The 22,215-nt window shown below is 36.0% G+C and overlaps 1 protein-coding gene across 1 annotated transcript in view; it reads right to left on the bottom strand.

Moving 5' to 3' along the window:
- BRCA2 (BRCA2 DNA repair associated) overlaps positions 1–19,597 on the bottom strand; it is a 52,566-nt gene extending 32,969 nt beyond the window's left edge. The window contains 10 exon segments of the mRNA XM_065896305.1: positions 730–5,706; positions 7,127–8,224; positions 9,032–9,155; positions 9,419–9,468; positions 10,236–10,347; positions 10,557–10,597; positions 10,690–10,739; positions 11,389–11,497; positions 16,754–16,999; positions 19,531–19,597. Coding sequence (XP_065752377.1) covers positions 730–5,706; positions 7,127–8,224; positions 9,032–9,155; positions 9,419–9,468; positions 10,236–10,347; positions 10,557–10,597; positions 10,690–10,739; positions 11,389–11,497; positions 16,754–16,999; positions 19,531–19,597 — 6,874 coding nt within the window.
- Between the last annotated feature and the right edge of the window lie 2,618 nt (positions 19,598–22,215).

Below are 22,215 nucleotides of genomic sequence, written 5' to 3'. Positions count from 1 at the left end.
TATCCACCAGGATGACTTAAGGGCAAAATGCACCAAGTGGAAGAATGAACTCACTGGCTTCAGTGTCTTTCTCTGTAACGTGAAGGGACTGGACAAAAAAAGTGTGGTAACTCAACTACTTTACCAGTCTAGAGTTTTTAAACAGTAGCTAGGTATTTAACATCATCCACTTAAAAGTTGGAGAGTTAGTTTTTATTTACTTTAATTGTAACTAATCAACAGATTCAATTATTTAAGATTATTCCTAGACAGAGATACTAACAGAAAAAAAAAAATCAAACATCCAATTAACCTAATAATTGAACTAAGTTGTTATACTACATTTAAAAGAGAAATTAGAACATACTCCAAATGGCATTAAGACCAGAATACTATTTGCTAATGGTAACTGATTTTAGAACACTTCCTGGATGAAAAAAAAAAAAAAGCTAAGCAACACCTATAATTAGAAACAAACTTTTAAAGTTCTTAAGACCCAGAGTCTGAACCTCTGCGCTCTCTCTCCCTCTCTATGTATATGTATGTAAACAGGACTCAGCCAATGACTTCTTGGTACACAGACTCAGTGATATCATGAGTGAAATCGCATTCTCCCAAACTACACATAAAAGTCTGAAAAAAAATATTCAGTGTATAATATCCTAATTGCTACAACCTAGCATATCAGAATTATTAAGGATTTAATTTAAAAAGTGATTGGGAAACCAACAGGAAATAACAGACACTTACCAACTGTGACAAGTGCATCTCCTCTTCTTTTTCCAATTCCTGAATTTATCAAAACCGTTCCCTTGTTTTTTTGGCATGTAAAATGAGAGTGTTTGGCGTGGCTTAGAAGTTCAGAATCTGTCAGCTCATCATCTTCCATAAAGGCTTTGGCAATCTCTACTGCTTCGGTTTCAAAATACTTTTCTGGATCTTTGGAGTTAGGAGAACAAACTTCTGTATTTGTTTTCATAGGAAAATCAGGAAAAGTTTCAGTTTTCCCAATTTCCATTTTTATATTCTTAGGTAAAGCTTGTTCTTTACCCAAAAGACGAATGTTATCAATGTGTGATACATTGGTTCCTGACATCAACTGTTGTTTGTCTTGCTTAAACTGAGAGAGATATGGAGAAGCTTTAATAGCATGATTATTTTCTGAAGAACCACTTTCAATGTTATAGTTGTTTGATAATTTGAACTCTTTATTACAGGCTTTTCCCGTTTTGGAGCTTACAGAGTGTTCTGAGGTTCTCTTATCAATACAAGAAAGAGTAAGTATCCTTGATACATCTTGTCTAGATGGAGGTGAATGCTGAAGACTACATTCAGTTCCAATTAAATCAAATTCCTCGAACATTCCCGTAACTTTGCAAAAGGCACTCTCAGAAACTGGAACCTGTTTTCCACTTGCTGTACTAAATCCAGAGAAAGCAGATGATAGTAAATTTTGGGGGGTATGTATCCCAGTATTTCCTTCTCTTGCAAACTTGTTTGAATGTTCTTCATTACTTTTAAATGATACTTTGGGAAAGAGTTGCTTAGCACTATCTTCTGTCTTAGAAAATACCTGTCTTGCCTTTTGTAAGGCAGCATCTGATACTTGTACAGATTTTCCACTTGCTGTGCTAAAAATCCCACAAACATTTAGAGAAGAGACTGACTTAGGACATTTTCCCATGTTAAATTTACACTTATCAGAAGTTTTCAAATTAATATGACAAAGTGGTGTTTTAGAAACTTTCTCCAATCCAGATATACTTTGGTCATGTTGTAAAAGGTGTTCGCTTTGAATGTCAGGAAAAACCTCGTGTGAATGCATACTATGTTCTTTACTATCTGGAGAGTTAGGAAAAATAATATTCTCTGAATCACCCAATGCCTTATGAGAATGTGTCACAATTTTTGTTCGGCCAGTGCCTGATTCACTCTCAGTGTTTTGCTTAGCTACCTTCCTGCAGTTGTCTGTAAACCTCTCTCTCACTTTTGTTTCATGAGAAACAAAGGCTATTTTATCACTTGCTATACTGAGTGCAGGTTGCTCTGTCTCAAAATTATTTGAATCAGATATGGCCACTTCAACAGCTGTGTTTGTATTTTTGCATGGTGAAGAGTCAGTGACAAATTTCTGAACACAACTATCTTTGTCTACAGCTTGTGGGTTTATGTTTGCTTCTCTTACAGTGGATATTACTTCAGAAAAACTAGTGTTTTTTCTATCTTTGACATTCCTCACTACTGACTCAATATCAGAATTATGACTTTTATTTTTTGAGAGATACTCTGACTTATTAAATAACTCATTGGAATGAGAAAAATCAGAATGATATGAATAGCTGTTAGACATGCTGTTACTTAAGGAAGTTGAATCTTGTTTTTCAGAGAGATTTTTGTCATTTTCAGTTATGATACTGTTTGAACTATTTCCACATGAAGGATTTCCTACACAATCTCCAGGATATTCCTTTAAACATATAACCTTGGCAGAATTTATTTTTTCTAGTTGATTATTCAATTCTCCTTCTCTAATCCATTTTTTGGCTTCAAATAGTGAAGCCTGACTCACAGAAATTTTTCTACCACGTCCTGTGTAAAAGGCTAAAGCTGAATTTTCAATGGCTGAACAAGTGGACTGATCTGTATAACAAGTTATAGGACTTTTTCTTGTTTCTTCTTCTATATTTTCATGTACTTTAACTTTCAGAGAGATACTATTTGATATCTTGAGATTTTCACTTTGTCTGTATAAATGATCACTTAAGAGCCTGGGTGGCATGCCTGTCTCCTTAGAAACAAGCTTTTTCTCCTCTAGAGAATACTGCATTTCTTCATGCTTTGGGGCAGTTATTTCAACTGTCTCACATGCTAATTCAAGCCCTTCTTTACATAGCTCTCTGTCCTTTAGAGTCTTTGCCCCTTGATGGCTGAAATTAGTGATTTCACTATTATTTTGCTTTTTTTCATCAAAAAGATTTTTCACTTTGTCCAAAGATTCCTTCGCAATTTTTACTTTTTTCCCACTAGCTGTATGAAAACCCAACATGGTTGGTTCTATGATCTTTTTGATTTCACATTCAGGTCTCTGCTGGAGAGTCAGTACTTGATTTTTAATACCAACTGGGTCGCCTCCTTTCAGTATTTTGTTTTTGACCATATCTGTTTCCTCATGACTTGAAATGTCTATTTTATTGATATTTATGCCAGAAAGTAATTCAGAATTTGAGGAATCTGAAAAGTTATTCAGTTCTTCTGCAGATTTTTCATCAAAGAAATTTACAACTTTATTTAAAGACTCTTTAGAGACTCTGATGTTTTTCCCACTTGCAGTCTGAAAGGACAAATCAAAAACATCAAAATCTTTTATATTTTGCCTCATCTTGTTAGCGGTTGACTCTTTTTTATTTGACATATTAACATTAAATGTTTCTTCAGCTTTCACAACTTCCAAACAAGTTAAATCTGACAAACCTTTAATTTGAATGTTTCCCTCCTTCATAAACTGGCTAGATAATTTTAGATGTATGTTTTGTTGATCAATACATGGCAAGCCATTTTCATCTTTATGAATATAAACTGTATCATTTTTACTTGAAGCATTGCCATCAGATTCTAAGTTACAAACAAAACCAGTATATTTGTTATCTTCATTTTCAGTATTTCTCCTGTAGTCTTCAGTATATTCTTTGACAAAAATGCCAGTAGTCATTTCAATGTTATTTTGTAGCGTTAGTTGGCATTCATTATTTTTCTCACTTAAATTTTTATCATTGCTGTAATTTTCTACCTTAAACATCGAAACATCAGAATCATTACACTGACTTGAAGAGAAACTTCCCGGATTTACTTCTGCAGGAGTTTCCTCACTAACATTCTCAATGTCACTGAACAGTTTCATGGCTTTCTGCAATGATTCACTAGAAACATTCAGTTTTGCGCCACGAGCAGAATAAAAGCCCCTAAACTCCACTTCATTTTTATCTGTTAAATAACCAGAAGCACTTTTGTTACGGTCTGTTGTTGAGAAGCAAGCCAACTTTTGCTTACCTCCAACTATACCTTTACATTTCCTGCTGCTACCCACCTGACTGAGAGATGGGGCATTAATTGTGAGATGAAGATCAACATCTTCCCATTCCTCAGAAGTGGTATTCAAGACAGTTATCTGGTTTTCAGGCATTTCAAATGGATTACTTTGTAACATGTGGCTTGGTTTTCTAAACTGTGTAAATTCAAACTGACTTCCTGATTCTTCCAATATAGTAGAAAGTTCTGTAATTTCTGCCTTTTGGCTAGGTGTTAAATTATGGTTTGAGTTAAAGTCTCGCTTTAAAGATAAAACTAGAGGAACTGTGTGACTATTTCCACTATCAGAAACAACTGCACTACTCTGCACATACCCAGATACAGTATTAACTGACTGTGAATCAAGTTCATGAGGTCTGCTTTCTTTCTTCTGATTTTCTAATGATACAGTATTTACAATTTCAACACAGGCTAAGCTAGTAGGATAATGTTCTTCAATATCTTTGAAGAGCATTTTACTTTTCTTAATGTTGTGTTCAGAGAGCTTTATTTCTTTATTAGAAGCTGTTCTGAAGCCACTTCCAAAATTGTGACTTGAAATCGAATCTGAGAGTCCTGCCCATTCGTCCATGCAATCATTATTTCTGTTTGATTTCATATCTATATCCAACGAGACATCTGACTTTGAATCTTGACCTAGAGTCATTTTTGGTGGTTGCTTTACATTATTTCTATTCTTCTCTGCAAGATCACAGACTACATCTGATGAACCAAAATCTTTTGTAATCGACACTTTGGCTGCTTGTCCGTCATCTATGTCTGTACATGCTACTATGGCAGAGTTCTTGGGAACAGGTTCTCTTAAACAACTGAGGTCTGCCTCATGAACTTCCTTAATGTTTCCTAAAACAGGAATATTCCTTTCAGTAGTTGTTTGAAAGACAAAACTATTCTCTTTGTCTGGGAAAAGTTCTTCAGAGTTTGGAGGGACAGTTATTTTTGAAATTAAAGTAGTTTCTTCTTGGTCTTTTTGGATTACTGTGAGATTTGTATTTTGGTTGAATTGTACCTTCATAGAAGGTGATGCTTCTGTTATGTATTTTTCAGGTGACAACAGCTCAGCTTTTTTAGAATTTTCATTTACAACACATGTTTCTTGATTCTTTTCCATGGAAATACTTTTGGTTAATTCAAAACCAGCTTCACAATTCTCAGATTTTATTTTCTCTGACATTTTATATGATTCTTTTCCTCTAGAAATCACAACTGGATTTGACAGAAGATCCTTGGAGCTAGGAGTTAAAATGGTGGTATTATCATGGCCATGTAAAAAGCTTTCCTGGGATTGGAAGAGAATATCATTACATTCCTCTGAATGTGGCAATGCAGGGTGAAATACTGCAGGCAATACTTTTTCCTTTATATCTGAAACTCTCTGGCTTTTTGGATCATCTTCACAGTGCTTTTCCTGCAAGCATGACACATAACCAGTTTCTGTGGTTATAAATGACTGCAGTTTTTCCTTATTAATTTTTGCTTCTTTATAATCAAGATCCTGAGATATTGTTTTATTATTATTAGAACTGCTTTCATTATTAGAACATTTTCTCATAATTGTCCCAAAAGAGCTGGTTACAGACAAAGCCAGTTCTTCAGAATCATTCTGTAAACAGTTTTTTTTAACAGAAGAATGCAATAAACCTAAGCATAAAGACACAAAGTGACAAGATGAAATTGCAGTTCCATCAATCACATTCACTAAATATTTTCCACTAAGTTAAAAAGGTAGTGTCTAAAACAAGAATTACATGAAAAGCAAGAAGTGAATGTCAGGTTTAAAAGAATTCCAAATATTCTCTATTTTGAATTTATTACATTTCCCAACTAAAGATATATAGGACCTAGGTTTTAATAGTATTTATCAACTCAATTAAAATTAGTAAGTAGTTCAAGAAAGCAGCTAGCTGCCATAAGTAAAACTCAAAGTAATTTTATTGGAAAATAAAATTAGAAAAAATTCTTTGCTAATATTGATGTAATAGGAGTTAGAAAAGCAAGGCAAAGAAAAGGAACTAGAAAACTAACCATTTCCTTTGGTTAATTCAGTCTTTCACATTGAAAAAAAAAAAAAAACAAACCCAAAATGAACTTTTTAAAAAAGGTTCTTCACATGAAAGGCCTGAAAGATTACCCAATGTCAGGCAAATGGGTTAAACTGCTCTGTTTCGTTAATTTTATTGACCCTCTGAATTTCCTACTAACAAGTCAAAATTGTTAATCTCATTTCATTTAATCACTAACCACTACTACATATTAGCTCTTTCATTGGTTTTATCTCTGGTATATACAGTATCAAACATTTTTCTCTGGAAATTAACCTAAATCTCAAAGTGTTCTCTACTCCAGTTCCACCAAACCTATTGTTCACTGAGATACTACCACCCACTCAAATCTTCACACAGGGAGATAAAATCACCTTTCTAACATACAATATAGTTACTGGTAAATAAACTGTTGCTCAAATGAGTTTCATTGTGCACATTCCTGACACCCAGAGATATAGTAATAACTCTAAGCAATCTCTAAATATTGAAAAAAACTATGTAATAACAACAAAAAAGTCACTATTCTATGACTGCCTTACATTAAACTTAGCTGGCAGTTAGCTTTTTTCTATTTTTTACATGCTTTAAAGAAAATACATATTAAATAGCACAACATATTTATAGAATTGTCCAACTTGCATATAATACTGAAAATTAAAGCAGGAATTAAGTAGCCAAGCTCTTGATGTTTATGAATCACATGCTCTGTCTCAAGAGTTATGATTATATATATACTGTGCAAATTAATCCAACAAGTTTGAATGAAATGATTCTGAACATTGGTAATCAAAGGCCTAAACAACAATGCCTGATACTGAATATAAAATACAGATTTAAAAAAAACCCCAAAACACTACAGAAGAAAAAACTGCAGAATGAAAGCAGAAAGTGTTTTTTAAAAAGGTTGAAGAAAGAGATTCACATATTCAAATAAAACTTGTCACCATCCATAAAACTAGACACACTATTCACACACACACACATACACACACACACACACACACACACAGAGGTACCTGAATCAACATTTGTAAATGTATGTGGTGTTTCCAAAGGCTTTGCTTCAAATTGGACTGAAGGGTTAGTTAGTTCTGATTCTTGGTCTTTCTGCATTTTCAGTCCTTGATAAGATGTTTCATCACATATAGCATAAATGAACTTTTTTGTTTTCTTTTTCAAACTGGATATCAAACCTGCGTTCTTCAAAGCTACAGAAGTATGTTTGGTAGTGGCTGGCCAGCTGCCATTATCAATTGAACTTGTATGTAAAAAATCCTCTTTCTGTGAGCAAACAGTTTGTACTTCCGATCCACTTTTAGAGGCTTCTGGTTCTTTTTTAAAGTTTGCATCAGTCATATTGCTTGAGAAATCTGCTCTGAAAGTCTTTTCAGGTGATTCTCTTATCCTGAATACAGACTTCTTGATACCCTGAAGTGGAGAAGCTATTAGAGAAGAATCAGATAGTGCTTGCTTTCCCACAACAGTGGAATCTTCACGAGACTCAAGACACTGCCCTTCATCTCTCTTTTTTACCACTGTTTCCTCATTTAATATCTTCACTGTTTTTGATATGCTTGAAATATGCAGCAAAGAATTTTCTAAAGTAATGAAGTTGGTACGTTCTTTCTCTGTACCTATGACGTCTTCTGAATTATTTTGGTCAGAAGAAGAAATATGCAGTAGGGATGTTTTCTCCATCTGGGTTCCATTTAGACCCGAGAGGGTTAGGTGAGACCATTCAGAGGCTGAAGATGGTACAATTTCCCTGGAGATTTTGTCAGTTCCATTCCCAGGGGGCTTCTGATTTATTACATTTGAATCTAATGGATCACTGTCATTTGGCTCCATTTCAGGTACAAACGAATGTTTATTTTCTGTCATTTGTATTTTAGCTTCTTCATATTCATCAGTTTTTGTTTCATTGAAAATATTTTTCCTAGTCTTGCCAGTTTTTATTTTTTGGAGATTTCTTGTTTTATATTTAGAAACACATACTGGAAAACTATCTTCTTCAGAGATATCTGCAACTGTTTCACATACTTCATCTTCTAGGACATATGGCATTGACTTTTCAAAATGGTCTTTGCAGCTATTTACTTTACCAAATGAATCCTCTAACATTTTCTCCAATCCTGTTAAAATATAAAGCAGAAGCATTATTAATAATGTTTTATAACACAACCGTATAATTTATACTATTCTCAAACTTTTTTCATAGAAATAGTATACACTGAATAACACATAATTTAGCATTTAAAGGGTTGTCCTGAGTGCTAGGTATTTTTTGGGTAGGGAGGCACCAACCTTGCCCTGTTCTTCTGGTCAAGACTGATTCCAGTATATTCAAAGCCTTTTATTCATACTCAATCCCTAATAACCTTTCTTTACCAGCTCTACACAACTGAAACTCACTCAATTTTACTATATATACACAATTTAATATTCTAAGATTTATCAAACTAGAAGTTCCAAATTTTGTGGCCCTACAACTGGCAATAAAGTCTCATTTTATACATACATACACACACACACAGATATACAATCCTATACATTTATACAGATATACACAAATACTAAGAATATGCAATATTCCAATGACCTCATTAGGTAACTTTAGGTATATCTGCAACCATACTTACTTTCTAATTAGAAAATAAGGTTTTCACATTTAGTTAATCATTAAGTCTTAATCTGCATCTCTGTGAGTTTTGAGTTATGGGTTTTCTTTTGTTTTTGTGTCACAACAGCATCTTTGAATAGTATTGTCCTAGTATGATGTTTAAACATTTTCATCTAAATCAAGTTAGTTTCTATTCTCAATACCTTCAGTAATCATGAAAGGAGAAGCAATGTGTTTTCTTTTCAAGAAAAGAGGAGCAATATTTCAATGATGTCAGTTGAAAACAGTAGTTCAATTAAACAGAAGGACTTACCATGAATTTTAGCGTCTGTTTGATTTTTGTTTTCACTGTCTGGCCCAGAAGGGATAAACGTAATATTTTTCTTCAGACTTTCATCGTGGTTAGAAGAATAGCTTTTCGAAATCTGCAAAAGTTATGTTTTTAAATCACTAGTATAAAAACTCTCACTATGCATATAGTATATTCAACTTATTCTTAAACAGAGAGACAGCAAAGTTTCATAGTAAGTCAAAGAAAATCACATATAGAAACAGGTTTAGAGACTTCCTCAAAGGCTTAGATAAATCATAAATTAGAGAATGAAAAATGCAAGATAAATAATTTTTCAAGGCATTCTGAAATTATATGCAATTGCAACAGCAAAATCAATTTGTCATATTTACTTACCGCAGTACTATCATTAGGAAACACAGCTGCAGACGCTTCTTCATCTCTGACTGTAAAAACAAAGTTCAATTTACCTATACTGCATCCTATGTCGTACATTAAAGTTCATGTAAAACTTATGTATCTTTTGGTCAGACATCAAAAGAAACATGCACTACTGGATTAAATGACACATTTGAAACAAAATTAATTGATCGAAGTATAGTAATTATAGAAAGGTCAATCAACACAGTGGGTAAGCTGTGCTCACAATTCCTTAGTACCACTGATAAAGTGGTAAGAAACTATGGTTTGCTGATCCTGACTTGTGTCCACAAGGTAATACTTGAAGATAATATGGTCCACAAAGGCTTGGAAAATCAGATGAAGCTGTGAGGTCATGACTTAAACGCAAAAGCTTGCAGACTTTAGTATTTTTTTAGATAACAATATAGTTGAAAGGCATATCATACGTTAAACACTTCTAACTTTTCAACATGCTTTTACCTATATTATTTCATCTCAGCAAGAAAAGAAGAAAATTAAATGCCCAGCTAAAGAGGAATCAACATGGAATGTATTTTTCCTAGAATAAAAAAAAAATCCTGGTTTGTGTATAAATTGATTCCTCTAAAATATCATTTAATGCACTTGAGATTTATTTCAATCTACACTAAACAGAATAAAATTATTCTGAACTACCAACACACCTATCAAAAACAGTATTATCTAATCTGATTACTATCTAATCATCTTTTCATATTTTTCTTTGGACAGAAGCATTACAGATGATAATTTATCAACATCATCTTATATAATACATATTTGCTAGTATTACCTATGAGCACAGTAGAACTTAGTGTTGGTGGTGTGGCCAAAGAACTTGACCAAGACATATCAGGATCCACCTCGGCTCCTAAACTTTCGGAAATACGTTTTGGTGTCTGACCCTGAAAATAAAGAAAATAGTTTATTTCACAGAAGTGCACTGATGATTAAGAATATTTTTTCATTCACTTATTTTTTTCATTTTTCATTTACTGAATGCCTATGTGAATCAATCTCAAGTACAGACCTGTAAATCTGAGGGCAAACTTATGACACTGCTGTCAAATTCTCAATTACTACATAGTAAAAATAAACTAGGCAGAATATTTACCTTCATGAGCTTTGGTGTATGAAATAAACTTCCACATATCACTGGGGATAAAACAAGGGACAAAATTACTAAGCTTTATTTTTATTAAAATTTAGAGTATTTGAAAAATAAAAAGCCTTGTTTTTAATCATACCTGACTTTTCTCTTTGTGGTGTTACATGTGTACATCGTAGAATAACAGGACTAAAACAAAACAAAACAAAACAAATCCCTCAGATTATTTCAAAAGAGAACAAAAATAGCAAAAAGAAACAAAATACTAATCTTATTAAAAAAAGGACTCTCAGTCATATCAATTATTAGAATTATACTAGTTTGTAATATTTTTAGATTACTTTTTAAAAAGTAAATATCTCATGAAGAATTAAGTAACCACTAACTTATGTTTAAAATCCCCATTGAAAGTAATGTATAAAGTACTCACAAATTTTAGATGTTAGGAATTGTATATTTTGAATTTAAAAATTACATAAAGTGACTCTATAACAGCATCATATTCTCTCCAAAGATTCAAAGTACATAAATTATTTTAAACAGGATATTTCAAAGGCATTGCTTTTCATCAATAATATTTTTGTTACTTAAAAATTCCATGGATACACAGGAAAATAGTGAATTCAATGTTATAAGAAAAACAAAGTAAATGTTTCTAATGTAAAAATTATTGTATTGAAGGACTCAATCTAAAAGGAAATTATTTTAAAATAGAAGATCCTCTACCAGGCTCTACAGCAAAATATTACCATGAAAATTAGATGCATCTGTATATAACAAACATCACAAGTAGGAAAACGTTTCATTTAAATATTTTAATATAATGATTTCATCATACCTTTCACTAAGAGAAGAATTTGGAGGTGGGCTGGTAACATCATTTACTTGATTCATTTTCACCTTCGTCGTGCAACAACTTTTATGTTTACCACTAGCAATGTCCTTTCCTGAAACAGTGCAATAATTCAGTGAGGATGTGTATGTTCTAGATTGTGAATTTTTATTCTCTGGAAGTATTTAAAAACAGAAAGCCTCATCTACATTGGGAAGGAGAATACATGGGGAATTCAGTCTGAACTGGTTTCTCAGTTTGCTCACTCCTCTCAAAAAGGGATGTCTCAAAGGATATCTGCCCCCATTCAACAACCATGTGACGCATACAACAAGCCCAAGACAGTTTGAGTAATACAATTCAAGACAGAGCTTTAACCACAAGGAGTTCATAGTATAGTAGGGAAAACTGTTTGAAATGTACACAAGTGGAATACAAAATAAATGTGGCATGACTTGTCATTAAGTTACACACAGTACTATGGTATCTTGACAGGTGAGAGTAAAGGAAAAGACATTTACTGAAAACATACCAAAGTACAAAACCTGACCATATGACTCTTCTGCTGAAAACCTCTCAAGATCTTGTTTTCAAGATTGAGTTCAAACTCCAAAACAAAACTCCCTAGTAACAAGGCCTTTCACAATCTGATTTAATTTTTGCAATGACATTCTTTCACAACCTAATTTTAGCCATGTCCATCCACGTGCATATTCTGCAAGGATGTTCTCTTTCACTCTAGGCCTTTGTACAAACTGTTTCTTTCTACCTCTTTTTATTTCTCTTGACCTAGATTCTCTTTCAGGTTTCCATTTTGAAAGTTCCTCCTCCAGAAATCTTTACTGGTCCCTAAGGTGAGACTGACTGCCCCTCTGATGTGTTCCCTACAGAGTAGTTTATCATACACTGTTCCTGTTTCCCCTATTAGACTGTGTGCTCCTTGAAGTAGAGGACTTGTTTTATTTATCACTGTATCCTTAGAAACTACAATAATGCCTGATACATTATAGACACTCCACAAATACTGGCTGAATGAATTAGCAATGATAAGAAAAGTGGGTTGTAGACAGTGACACATAATACTTGTGTCTGTTCTTACTGAACACATCTACTTTCTAAGACAATAATGTTTCTAAAGCTATATGTGGCTCTATCAAATGCAATTTATAGTTTTTCAATATTCCTATTTTCTGTATCACAAATTTGGTACTTGAGGCGCTTACTATTACTCTTAAAAATTGCTTTTGAAAGTAACTGCTTTATTGCAAGAAACTAACACAACACTGTAAAGCAACTATACTCAATAAAAATTAATAATAAAAAATAAAAATAATCGCTTTAATTGTTCCTATAATCTCTAACTTAGAGAAGCTTTGGGGAAAATAAGCTGCATTAGTGTTACTGAAACAAAGCAAAGACCAAGCTGAAAACTATTTGTAGCAGCCTACTCAAACACTTTGTCATATTCTCCTTTCTCAAGAAACAGGCAATACACATAAGCCAAATGTACGTGTAAATTGCAAACCCTTCTTCAACAAGATATCCAATCTCCTTCTCTAAGAGACTTTTAGTTAAAGATACTGAAAAGTAACTAAACCTATTTTGAAATTTCACCTTTTCCCCTTTCTTTGTTTTAAGAAAGATTAAGGATCTTTCTTAAAACAAAGATCCTAATCAGAACAAACAAAAACATGGACTTAAAATAGAAGGCAAACAATGAGATACCACTACACACCTGTTAGAATGGTGTATTTAGATTAGAACCTAAAATACAGACAACACCAAATGCTGATGAGGATGTGGAGCGAGAGAAGCTCTCATTCACCGAGGATGGGAATGCAAAATGGTGTGGCCACTTTGGAGGACAGTTTGCAGTTCTTACAAAACTAAACATACTTCTAGGATGAGATCCAGCAATTGTACTCCTAGCTGTTTACCCAAATGAATTGAAAACTCAGGTCCACACAAAATCCTGCACATGAATGTTTATAGCAGCTTTATTCATCATTGCTGAAACTTGGAAGCAACCAAGGTGTCCTTCAATAGGTAAATGGATAAACAAACTGGTACATCCACATAAAAGAGCATTATTCAGTGATAAAAAGAAATGAGCTATCAAGCCATGAAAAGACATGGAGGAACCTTACACTGCTAAGTGAAGGAAGCAACTATATGACATTCTGGAAAAGACAAAACTATAGACAGTAAAAAGATCAGTGGTTGCCAGGGGTTTTGGGGGAAGGAAGGAAGGGTGAATAGGTGGAGCACAGGGGATTTTCAGGGCAGTGAAACTATTCTGTATGATGCTGTAATGGTGGGTACATGACATTGCACGTTTGCCAAAATCCACAGAACTGTACAAAGAATGAACCCTAGTGTAAACACAGGACTTTAGTTAATAATGAAGTATTGATATTGGCTCAGCAATAAAAAGAAGTGCAAAAGAATAGAAACTGTAAGAAATGAAAAGTAAATAAATAAATGAACCAGGCAAAATGAAGTTCATACCCCAATAAGTATTTCCCAAATAACTTGAGGATCTCATAAATAAGACGAACGATGGTTAAGATAAACTCATGGAATCTTATGCAAGAGGAAAGACTGCTGAGAAGAAACCGCACACTGCCTCATGGAATTTAATGGATAATTTAAAAATAATATATTAGATGTTAGAACTGAACTAAGTACGTTTAAAAACAGTTTAAGTCCTAATCTTACATTTCAATACTCAATTTAAAGTAAACTTAAAAGCAAAAGGTCTCAAGTCAACAGAATTATTTATGCAACCTTAAAAAAGTTAACTTCTCTGCCATGAGTCCACAGTGACCTTATTAATTCATTCCTATCCTTCCTTGGTTATAGAAAGACCAATCCCAGCAGGTTACAATTAGACAATAAACCACCAACTCTAGGTATGTCTTTCAAGATTCAGTAGATTCAGTATAAACTGGTTTACAGAGCTTTTCCTGACCAACTAAGACAGATGGCTGTTACCTTTACTATATCTATAACATCGTACTTTATACATGCTCCTATTATAACATATACCAACCAGTATATTTATATATTTTCTCCCCTACATGACTGAGTTCCAGAGGTCAAAAGCCATCTTATTCATGTTTGTATCCTTAATGCCAAGCAAGCTGCCAGGCAAAAAGCAAGCATGGAATATTTGTTGAATGGATGATTCCCTTTTCTGTGTCCTCTTCTACATTTCATTTGTTAAATATTCCCTAAGGTTCTATCCTAGGCCTCATCATAATCAATTTTCTCACCATATCTGATGACTTCCTCACTTTCCAAACAGATAGTTGATTCCTATAGCTTTCTCTCCCACCTGTATTCTTTCTTTAGTTTCAGTCTTGTATTCCCAAAAGCTCTCAGGACATCTCCACCTTCACATCCCAATACTTTCTCAAACTGCAATCCAAACCTCAACCTACTTTTTTTCATCCTTTCAAACCTTTTCCCTCTCAAACCTGCTTTTCCCCCAGTGCTTACAATTTCTACGAATGCCACCACTACATTCTTAGTTGTGCCCTATACCTGTGATTTGATCCTTTCTTTTGAATTTTCCATATCTAGGCTATTGCAGGGTCCTGTAGTTTCTGCCTCCTATATCCACTTTCACTACCATTACTCTAATTCAGGTACCTGCTCCCATCACCTGGACCACTATGTGTCTCCTAATTGATCTCCCTGCCTGCAGTCTTCTCTTCCTATAAGAATCACCCAATTAGTTTAAAATGTACATTCATGACCACCATTCCCAGAGATTCTAATTTAATAGATTCAGAAAAGTGCCTGGAATCTTCCTTTTCAATCAGCACTTCAGGAGAGTCTAATGGTCCATGCCTCATGTTTTGAAAAACACATCTCCAAAGACTGCTGCCAGATTTTTAGGCTTTCTAAGCAAAATAAATATTAATTTATCCTAAAAATACTTACTGAATACTCACTACGTATGCCATTAGGTATCTAATAATGTTTAAGAAAATCTTTGCTCATTACCTACATCCCCTTTTATATGTGCATTTTCTAATACCATGAGTTTCCTATTTTATAGCACTAATCAGAGGATAATTGCTTATGTTAAGTCTCCTTCACTGGAAGCTAAATGAGTGCAATAGGCAATACTTCCCAGAAGCAGAGAGATAAGTCAAGATCTGTCAGTTAGCTAGACAAAGCATAAGAAGTAAGTAAGTAAGTACTGGGCAGAGGTAACAGTGTGTAAAGAGCCACAGAGCATGGTGGTTTCAGAAAGAAATTCAGTACAAATGAATGGAAAATTGAGGGTGGGTGGGAGGGGAATTATGGCAAGATGAGGCAAGAGTTAATGAGAGAACAGATTATAAAGGACCTTGTAAATCATATTAAGGGGTCTGGATTTTATCATGAGGGCAAAGGGAGGTAATCAAAGGTTTGAAGCAGGAAGTAGCATGATTAAATTTGCATGTGACTTTTCTGCTCAACAACCTATCAAATAAATTCAATTTCTTTAGCCTGGCATTCAATGTCTGCCTCTAATCTGCTTTTTTTAGCCTTAGGCTGTTTATTGGTCCCTTTCAAACACGCAACACTCCAAACAGTCTGAATTCCTTGCTATTAACTTCACAAACTACATATTCTTCCTCATGTTTTTCCCTCTGCCTAGAACACGCTCACTCTACTCCATCTTCAAATTTCTGAATCTCATCTATTCTTCAAGGTTTAATTCAACTGAATATTCCCTAATTGCCCTCAATATTATTTATGCTTTCTTTCTTCTTAACTCTCATTATACTTTTTGTTCTTTTGGCATGTACCACATTCAACCCTAAACTGTACTTAATCTGTGTACTGTTAATTCCTCTTACTAGAGAGTAATACTCCAAAGAAAGGAAGAGTATGTTACTTAAATCAAGCAGGTAATAAATATTTAAATGAATATATAATCTTATTACATGATAAGTTGCAAACATCTGGCACACAGGCCCGAGAAAGTGCTACCGAATCAAAAGACACTTACAGCAACTGTTAAAAAGAATCTCTGTCCTCTGTGATAGCCTGCAGAAATACAGTTTAGTTCAACATCAAAACAAGCCCTAGGTTTTTTTGTATAGGAATGACATAATTTAGCAAATCTCAGTGGGCAGGATATATTAATCAAAGGAAGGAGGAAAAGAAACATTTATCAAGGACCTACATTATTTTATTTAATCCAAACCTTGGTAGTATTTTCACATTTCCACTTTTCAGGTGGGGAAAGTGTGGCCAGACAGGTTGAGCTGACCAACATGACACAGGTAACAACAGAGCTGGGATTTTTAACAGTAATTTGTCTGAATTACTAGTTCATGTTTTTTCTAGTCAACCACATCACATTACTTACCTGAATCTAATCTGAATTTATCTAATTCATTTAAAGGAGATTGGTACAGTGGCAGAGTTAGACCTCGCTCTTTGAATATTATTGGAGTTGAAGCCAACTGATGATAAGGTTTCCTCTGTGGTGTTTTAAATGGGTTTGTTTCATAACTGCTGATTTTATTTTCTGATTCTTCCAAAGGTTCAGAATTATAGGGTGGAGCTTCTGAAGAAAGTTCTTCAAACCAATTAAGGCTTATTGGTCCTAAATCTGTAAGAAAAATTAAAATCCCACCTGGGTTTTAATCAGTGACACAATAAAATCCATGAGCCAGTAAAGATTACAATTGCTTGAGATTTTGACTGTGGATTACTTTTAAGGAATACTAATTAAACAGGATCATTAATCTGTTCTCTTATCAATCTGTAGTAAGGTGTAACAGAAGTTTACAAAAGTTACAAGGAGATTATTACCTATATTAGCTCTTCTAAAGTTTTCTTTCATATTCACGACTCAGAAACAAAAATCATCCATAGTAAGAATGCATTCCACAGATACAATTCAAGTAATTATCAATACTACATAAGTGGCTGTGATAAGTCTATAGGTACAAGAGACATACAGACTCACAAATTGAATGGAATAGATTCTCTGTTAAAGAGAAAGACAAAATTTCTCCTGTGATCTATCCTTAAAGTAGTGGTTCTCTAAGTGTGGTCTGTGGACCACTTGAGGCGAAGGTCACTAAGACCATTTCAAGAGGTCCATAAGGTCAAAACTATTTTCATAATAATATTAGCCATCATTTGCCTTTTTCCCAACATTGACATTTACACCACTGGTGGGTAAAACTGATGACAGCTTTGCCTGAGTCAAGGCAGTGGCCACAAACTGTACTAGGAGTCACTGTATTCTTCATCACCATGCACTTGTAAAAAAACAAAAACAAAAACGCGGGACTTCCCTGGCAGTCCAGTGGTTAAAACTCCATGCTTCTAATGCAGGGGCACAGGTTCCATTCCTGGTCGGGGAACTAAGATCCCACAGGCCGCGCGGTGCGGCCAAAAAAAACAAAAAGCAAGTTTAACTTAAAGTGTCCTTAACTAGGCAGCAAAAGTTAGTTTTATTAAAGCCTAACCCTTGGGCACATCTTTTTAATATTCTCTGTGACAAAAATGGAAGCATTCATAAAGCATTTCTGCATATTTAAGCACAAGAGTTGTATAGAAAAAGCACTCATGTGATGAGTTGTGAGCTGAATTAGCACTTTTCATGGAAAGCCATTTTCACAAGAAAGGACGACTAAGTTATTCTGAGTTGGGTGATTTGGTAGACATTTTCTCGAAAATGAATGAAGTGGGCCTGTTACTGCAGGGAAAACAACAGTTTGTTTCCAATGATAACATGTGAGCTTTCAAATGAGAATTAGAATTTTGTTAAAAACTCTATCAGCCTCTGTGAGCTTGATGTCTTCCCAATCTTAAAAGACTGTTCTGATGAGATCAGTGAGGTAACCAATGTGATTTTTATTTATTTTATTTTATTTATTTATCTTTTGGCTGCATTGGGTCTTCGTTGCTGCGCGTTGGGCTTTCTCTAGTTGTGGCAAGCGGGGGCTACTCTTCGTTGCGGTGCAAGGGCTTCTCATTGCGGTGGCTTCTCTTGTTGTGGAGCCCGGGCTCTAGGTGCATGGGCTTCAGTAGTTGAGGCTCACTGGCTCAGTAGTTGTGTCGTGGGCTCTAGAGCACAGGCTCAGTAGTGTGACACACGGACTTAGTTACTCTGCGGCATGTGGGATCTTCCGGGACCAGGGCTCAAACCCGTGTCCCCTGCATTGCCAGGAGGATTCTTAACCACTGCACCACCAGGGAAGCCCTCCAATGTGATTTTTTAATAATGTCTAATGCAATGTGTCAGTATATGGAATATCATTAATATTTTTCAAATAATCCACGCATGATGTTACAACATGGATAAAAGATTTATTCAAGGTACAAGAAAGACTAATTGAATTTAATGTAAGAAGAGTATGAAAAATTCATTACATGGTTTCGGATCCCACATTGCAACTTTTGAGAAACTACCACTTGCCTTAAGTTTTCGAGTAGTACCAAAGAAAAATACCCATAGTTAAGTGAAGACTACTAAAATACTTCTTTTTCTAATTACATTGCTGTGTGAGGTTGGGTTTTCTTCATGTACTTCTACCAAAACAACATATTGTAACAGATTAAATGCAGAAATGACTATGAGAATCCAGCTATCTTCTATTGAGCCAGATAGTAAAGAGAACTGCAAAATTTTAAAATAATGTCACTCTTCTCACATTTTTCTTGTAAAATAGTTATTTTTCATAAACATGTTATTCATGTTAATATGCAATGGGTTTATTTTTATTAATTTTTTTTAAGTTCTTAGTTTTAATTTCTAATGTGGTAACCTACATAAACAAAGGCTCTTGGTCCTCAATCATTTTAAGAGTGTAAGGAGAACTGAGACTAAAAAGTTTGACAACTTCTGCTATAACGTTACCAGTGCTTCTGATTTGCTAGAAGTTCTCTGCTTTAAAAACAATTCTGCTAATCAAGGGGTCAGTCTCCTCTTTATCCACTACAGGTTCTATATTTATCATTTAACTGTAAATGATTATTTTCCTGATTTATGACTCCATAAAGCACAGTTTATAGTATAAACAAAAACATGAAGTACTGAATTTTTTCAGCAAGCATGCATAATTACACATTTTTCTGAAAAAATTTTTCTCAATGTAAACGATCAATTTATATAAAATCTGTCAATACCTGCTTTGTTGCATCGCGTCTTAAAAATTTCAAAAAATGTTGGCCTCTCCTTGCATCCAATCGGCATTTTTATCTACAATATTATTCCAACGTTTGGTAACGGAGTCTGCAAAAGAGAACACCAAAATACACTTCACAGGGATGCAGTCCTTCTTAAGTGACTCTGAGGTAAAAGCGGAAGCGGGTAAACCTGCCTGAAGTTACAATGCTTATTTACCTCGGTCCCACTCGGGAAAAGAATCGAACTCACAGCGATGAAGAGAGCATTGTATATCTGTGCCGTCCAATAGAGCAGCCATTGGCCACATTCAGCATTTGAAATGTGGCAAGTCTGACTCAAGAACAGAATTTTTAATATTATTTACTCTTTATTAAATTAACTAGTCACGTGTGGCTAGTGGCTGCGCAGTTAGCGAGGGCTATTAGATCAACACCGTTTGACAATTCCCAATCAGTAAATCTTCGTTAACACAGCAGTTACCCGGGGACTGAGGCAGATACAGTGGGCCACAGGCTCTAGGACATTTTCCAAGATAGCAATATTCCGTGAAAGTAACTTCATCGTGATTCCAATTAAGGAAACTTCAGCTTGAGACGTCTGGGACAAGCGGCGCCCAAAGCTGGGCAATGGAGTCCCGGGGAAGGGGCGCCCTCGAGCCCCGAGGAGCGGGTCCCTTCTCCCCGTCGGTGCGGGGTGGGCAGGGACCAGTGAGGGCCCGAGGCCCGGCTCCCACCCGGGCACCGGAGGCACTCCCCGCCGCCCGTCTCCACCCCTGCGAATACTAACCGCCTTCAGAGGTGCAGCTGTTTTTGTCCAGAGTAGGCTGACAAAACGTGCGCCGGCACTCAAATCAGAAATCTGACCCCGCAGGCTCCGTTTCGCCGCGACCCACCAACCCAGACAACACACACGGCGCGGAGCCGTAACAGTCCCACCCCCGCCCAGCGGGTTTCAGACTCTCGCTCCAAAAGCCCGCTCACGGGATACGTCACGCGATGACGCCATGACGCTGCACGCAGCGCGCGCGCGCCACCCGGAAGTCAAACTCGGGCCGCGTCGCCGCCGCCTCCAGTTGTGAACAAAGCGAATATTTGTTCGGCTGCCTGACAGTCAGTTCCGAGCCGCTAAAGAGGGAGCTGAGGTGCCCGTTCTCTTCTCCTGAGCCTTCAGACTACTAGGCCGCGCTGCTTGGAGGCACCACGCCCTATGTATACTCACCGCCTCCTCCCCCTTCGCTCCATGTCTCGTTTGGGTGGTCTCCCTCGAATGTGGCCTGGGGTCTGTGAAAAGTCTCTGTTTTGTCCTAAAAGCGGGCGTCCCCCCAAGTGGGCAGACGTTAGAAAACCCCAGAGTGGTCCGTGGCTGTGGATAACTCCCTTCCCGGCTGAGTGCTCGCTAAAGAGTGGAAGAGGCTGAGATTTGAAGCCAGAGGACATTGGTTCTAGTCCGCGTGTTGCTCTTAGGCAGCAGGATTTCAAAACCTCTGAGCCAGTTTCCCTGCTTGAAAAAGTGTGAAACCCACCTCAGGCCTCCTGCAGTGTTAGTTCCCTCTGCAGGCTTCCGTAGTATCCCTGACGTTCCTAGGGTACCAAACAACTGTTTTGTGCCTAACTTCCCCTCCAAACTGCCCTGGAAGACGGCAGTCTCATCATTCACGGGGTCTGTGATATGCCTAGCACAAGGCTTAATTCAGGTTTATTGTAGTACCTAGGAAGCCTTCAGCTGGATTCTGGAGCTGAGAGGGGCTCATGGGCCTTGCTGCTTTCCGAAGGCTCTTGAGCAGTAAACAGTGGAAGCAACCGTGGATTTGAAAAAGAGTGGCCTCTACTTGGTACCTGAGGTGTCATTTTAGTTTGATCATAATCCTTTGCTGTAGTAGGAAGCCTTACCAGTACAGACAGATACCAAAGCTTATGATCATCTAGGCCTAAATAGCAAAGAAACATGGGCCTGGGATCCTTACCCAATAACAGCTAACACTTAATGAACATCTATGAGTTATTCTGCTTTGTGCTTTATAAAGGATATCACGTTTACTCTTACAATAATCCTATAAGTTGGTTAGTATTGTCAGATGGGGAATCTGAGTTATCTAGTTAAGTAAGTTGAGTGATAAACAAGGCCCAGGTTTCAGTTCAAGTCTGTGTAACTTCAGATACTTAACTATCCTGTGATTGTCTGCATTTGACCTCTAAATCTGAACAATTTGCTGCTTTTCACTTTTTTTGGGGGGCGGGTCCACTAGAGTGGACTATTGGTATGTCATACAACCCTCTGAAATATATTTTTTCACTATATACACTGTTCCTCCCCCCTCCCCCCCTCCCCACACTCTGCCCATAACTTTATGCTCCTTGCTCCTGTAGTACCAGGTTTTTTACATTCTTTAGCTCTGCCATAATATCCTTTTTCCTTATACTCACTCTTATAGTGAGGCAGCTCAAATAATTTACTGCTCGTATTAGAGGTACAGTATCTTTTAAAACAGGGTCTCTAAAATGGTAAGTCACTGTGGGAATAGTGAATTAATGAATTGCTAATTAAAACGTGTGTGAATAAGAAGGTAAATGAAAAACAGCTTTGAAAAAAGATTCAGGAGCAGTGAATTGAAGAGACAGAAAAAAGCAATTAGGGATGAGGTGGCAATTAGACCTCAGTAGGTAGGGAGATCGCCTTCCCTCCTC

The sequence above is a fragment of the Phocoena phocoena genome, chromosome 18 (genome assembly GCF_963924675.1).
Source record: "Phocoena phocoena chromosome 18, mPhoPho1.1, whole genome shotgun sequence".
Taxonomy (NCBI): domain Eukaryota; kingdom Metazoa; phylum Chordata; class Mammalia; order Artiodactyla; family Phocoenidae; genus Phocoena; species Phocoena phocoena.
This window is presented reverse-complemented; position numbering and strand designations above follow the sequence as displayed.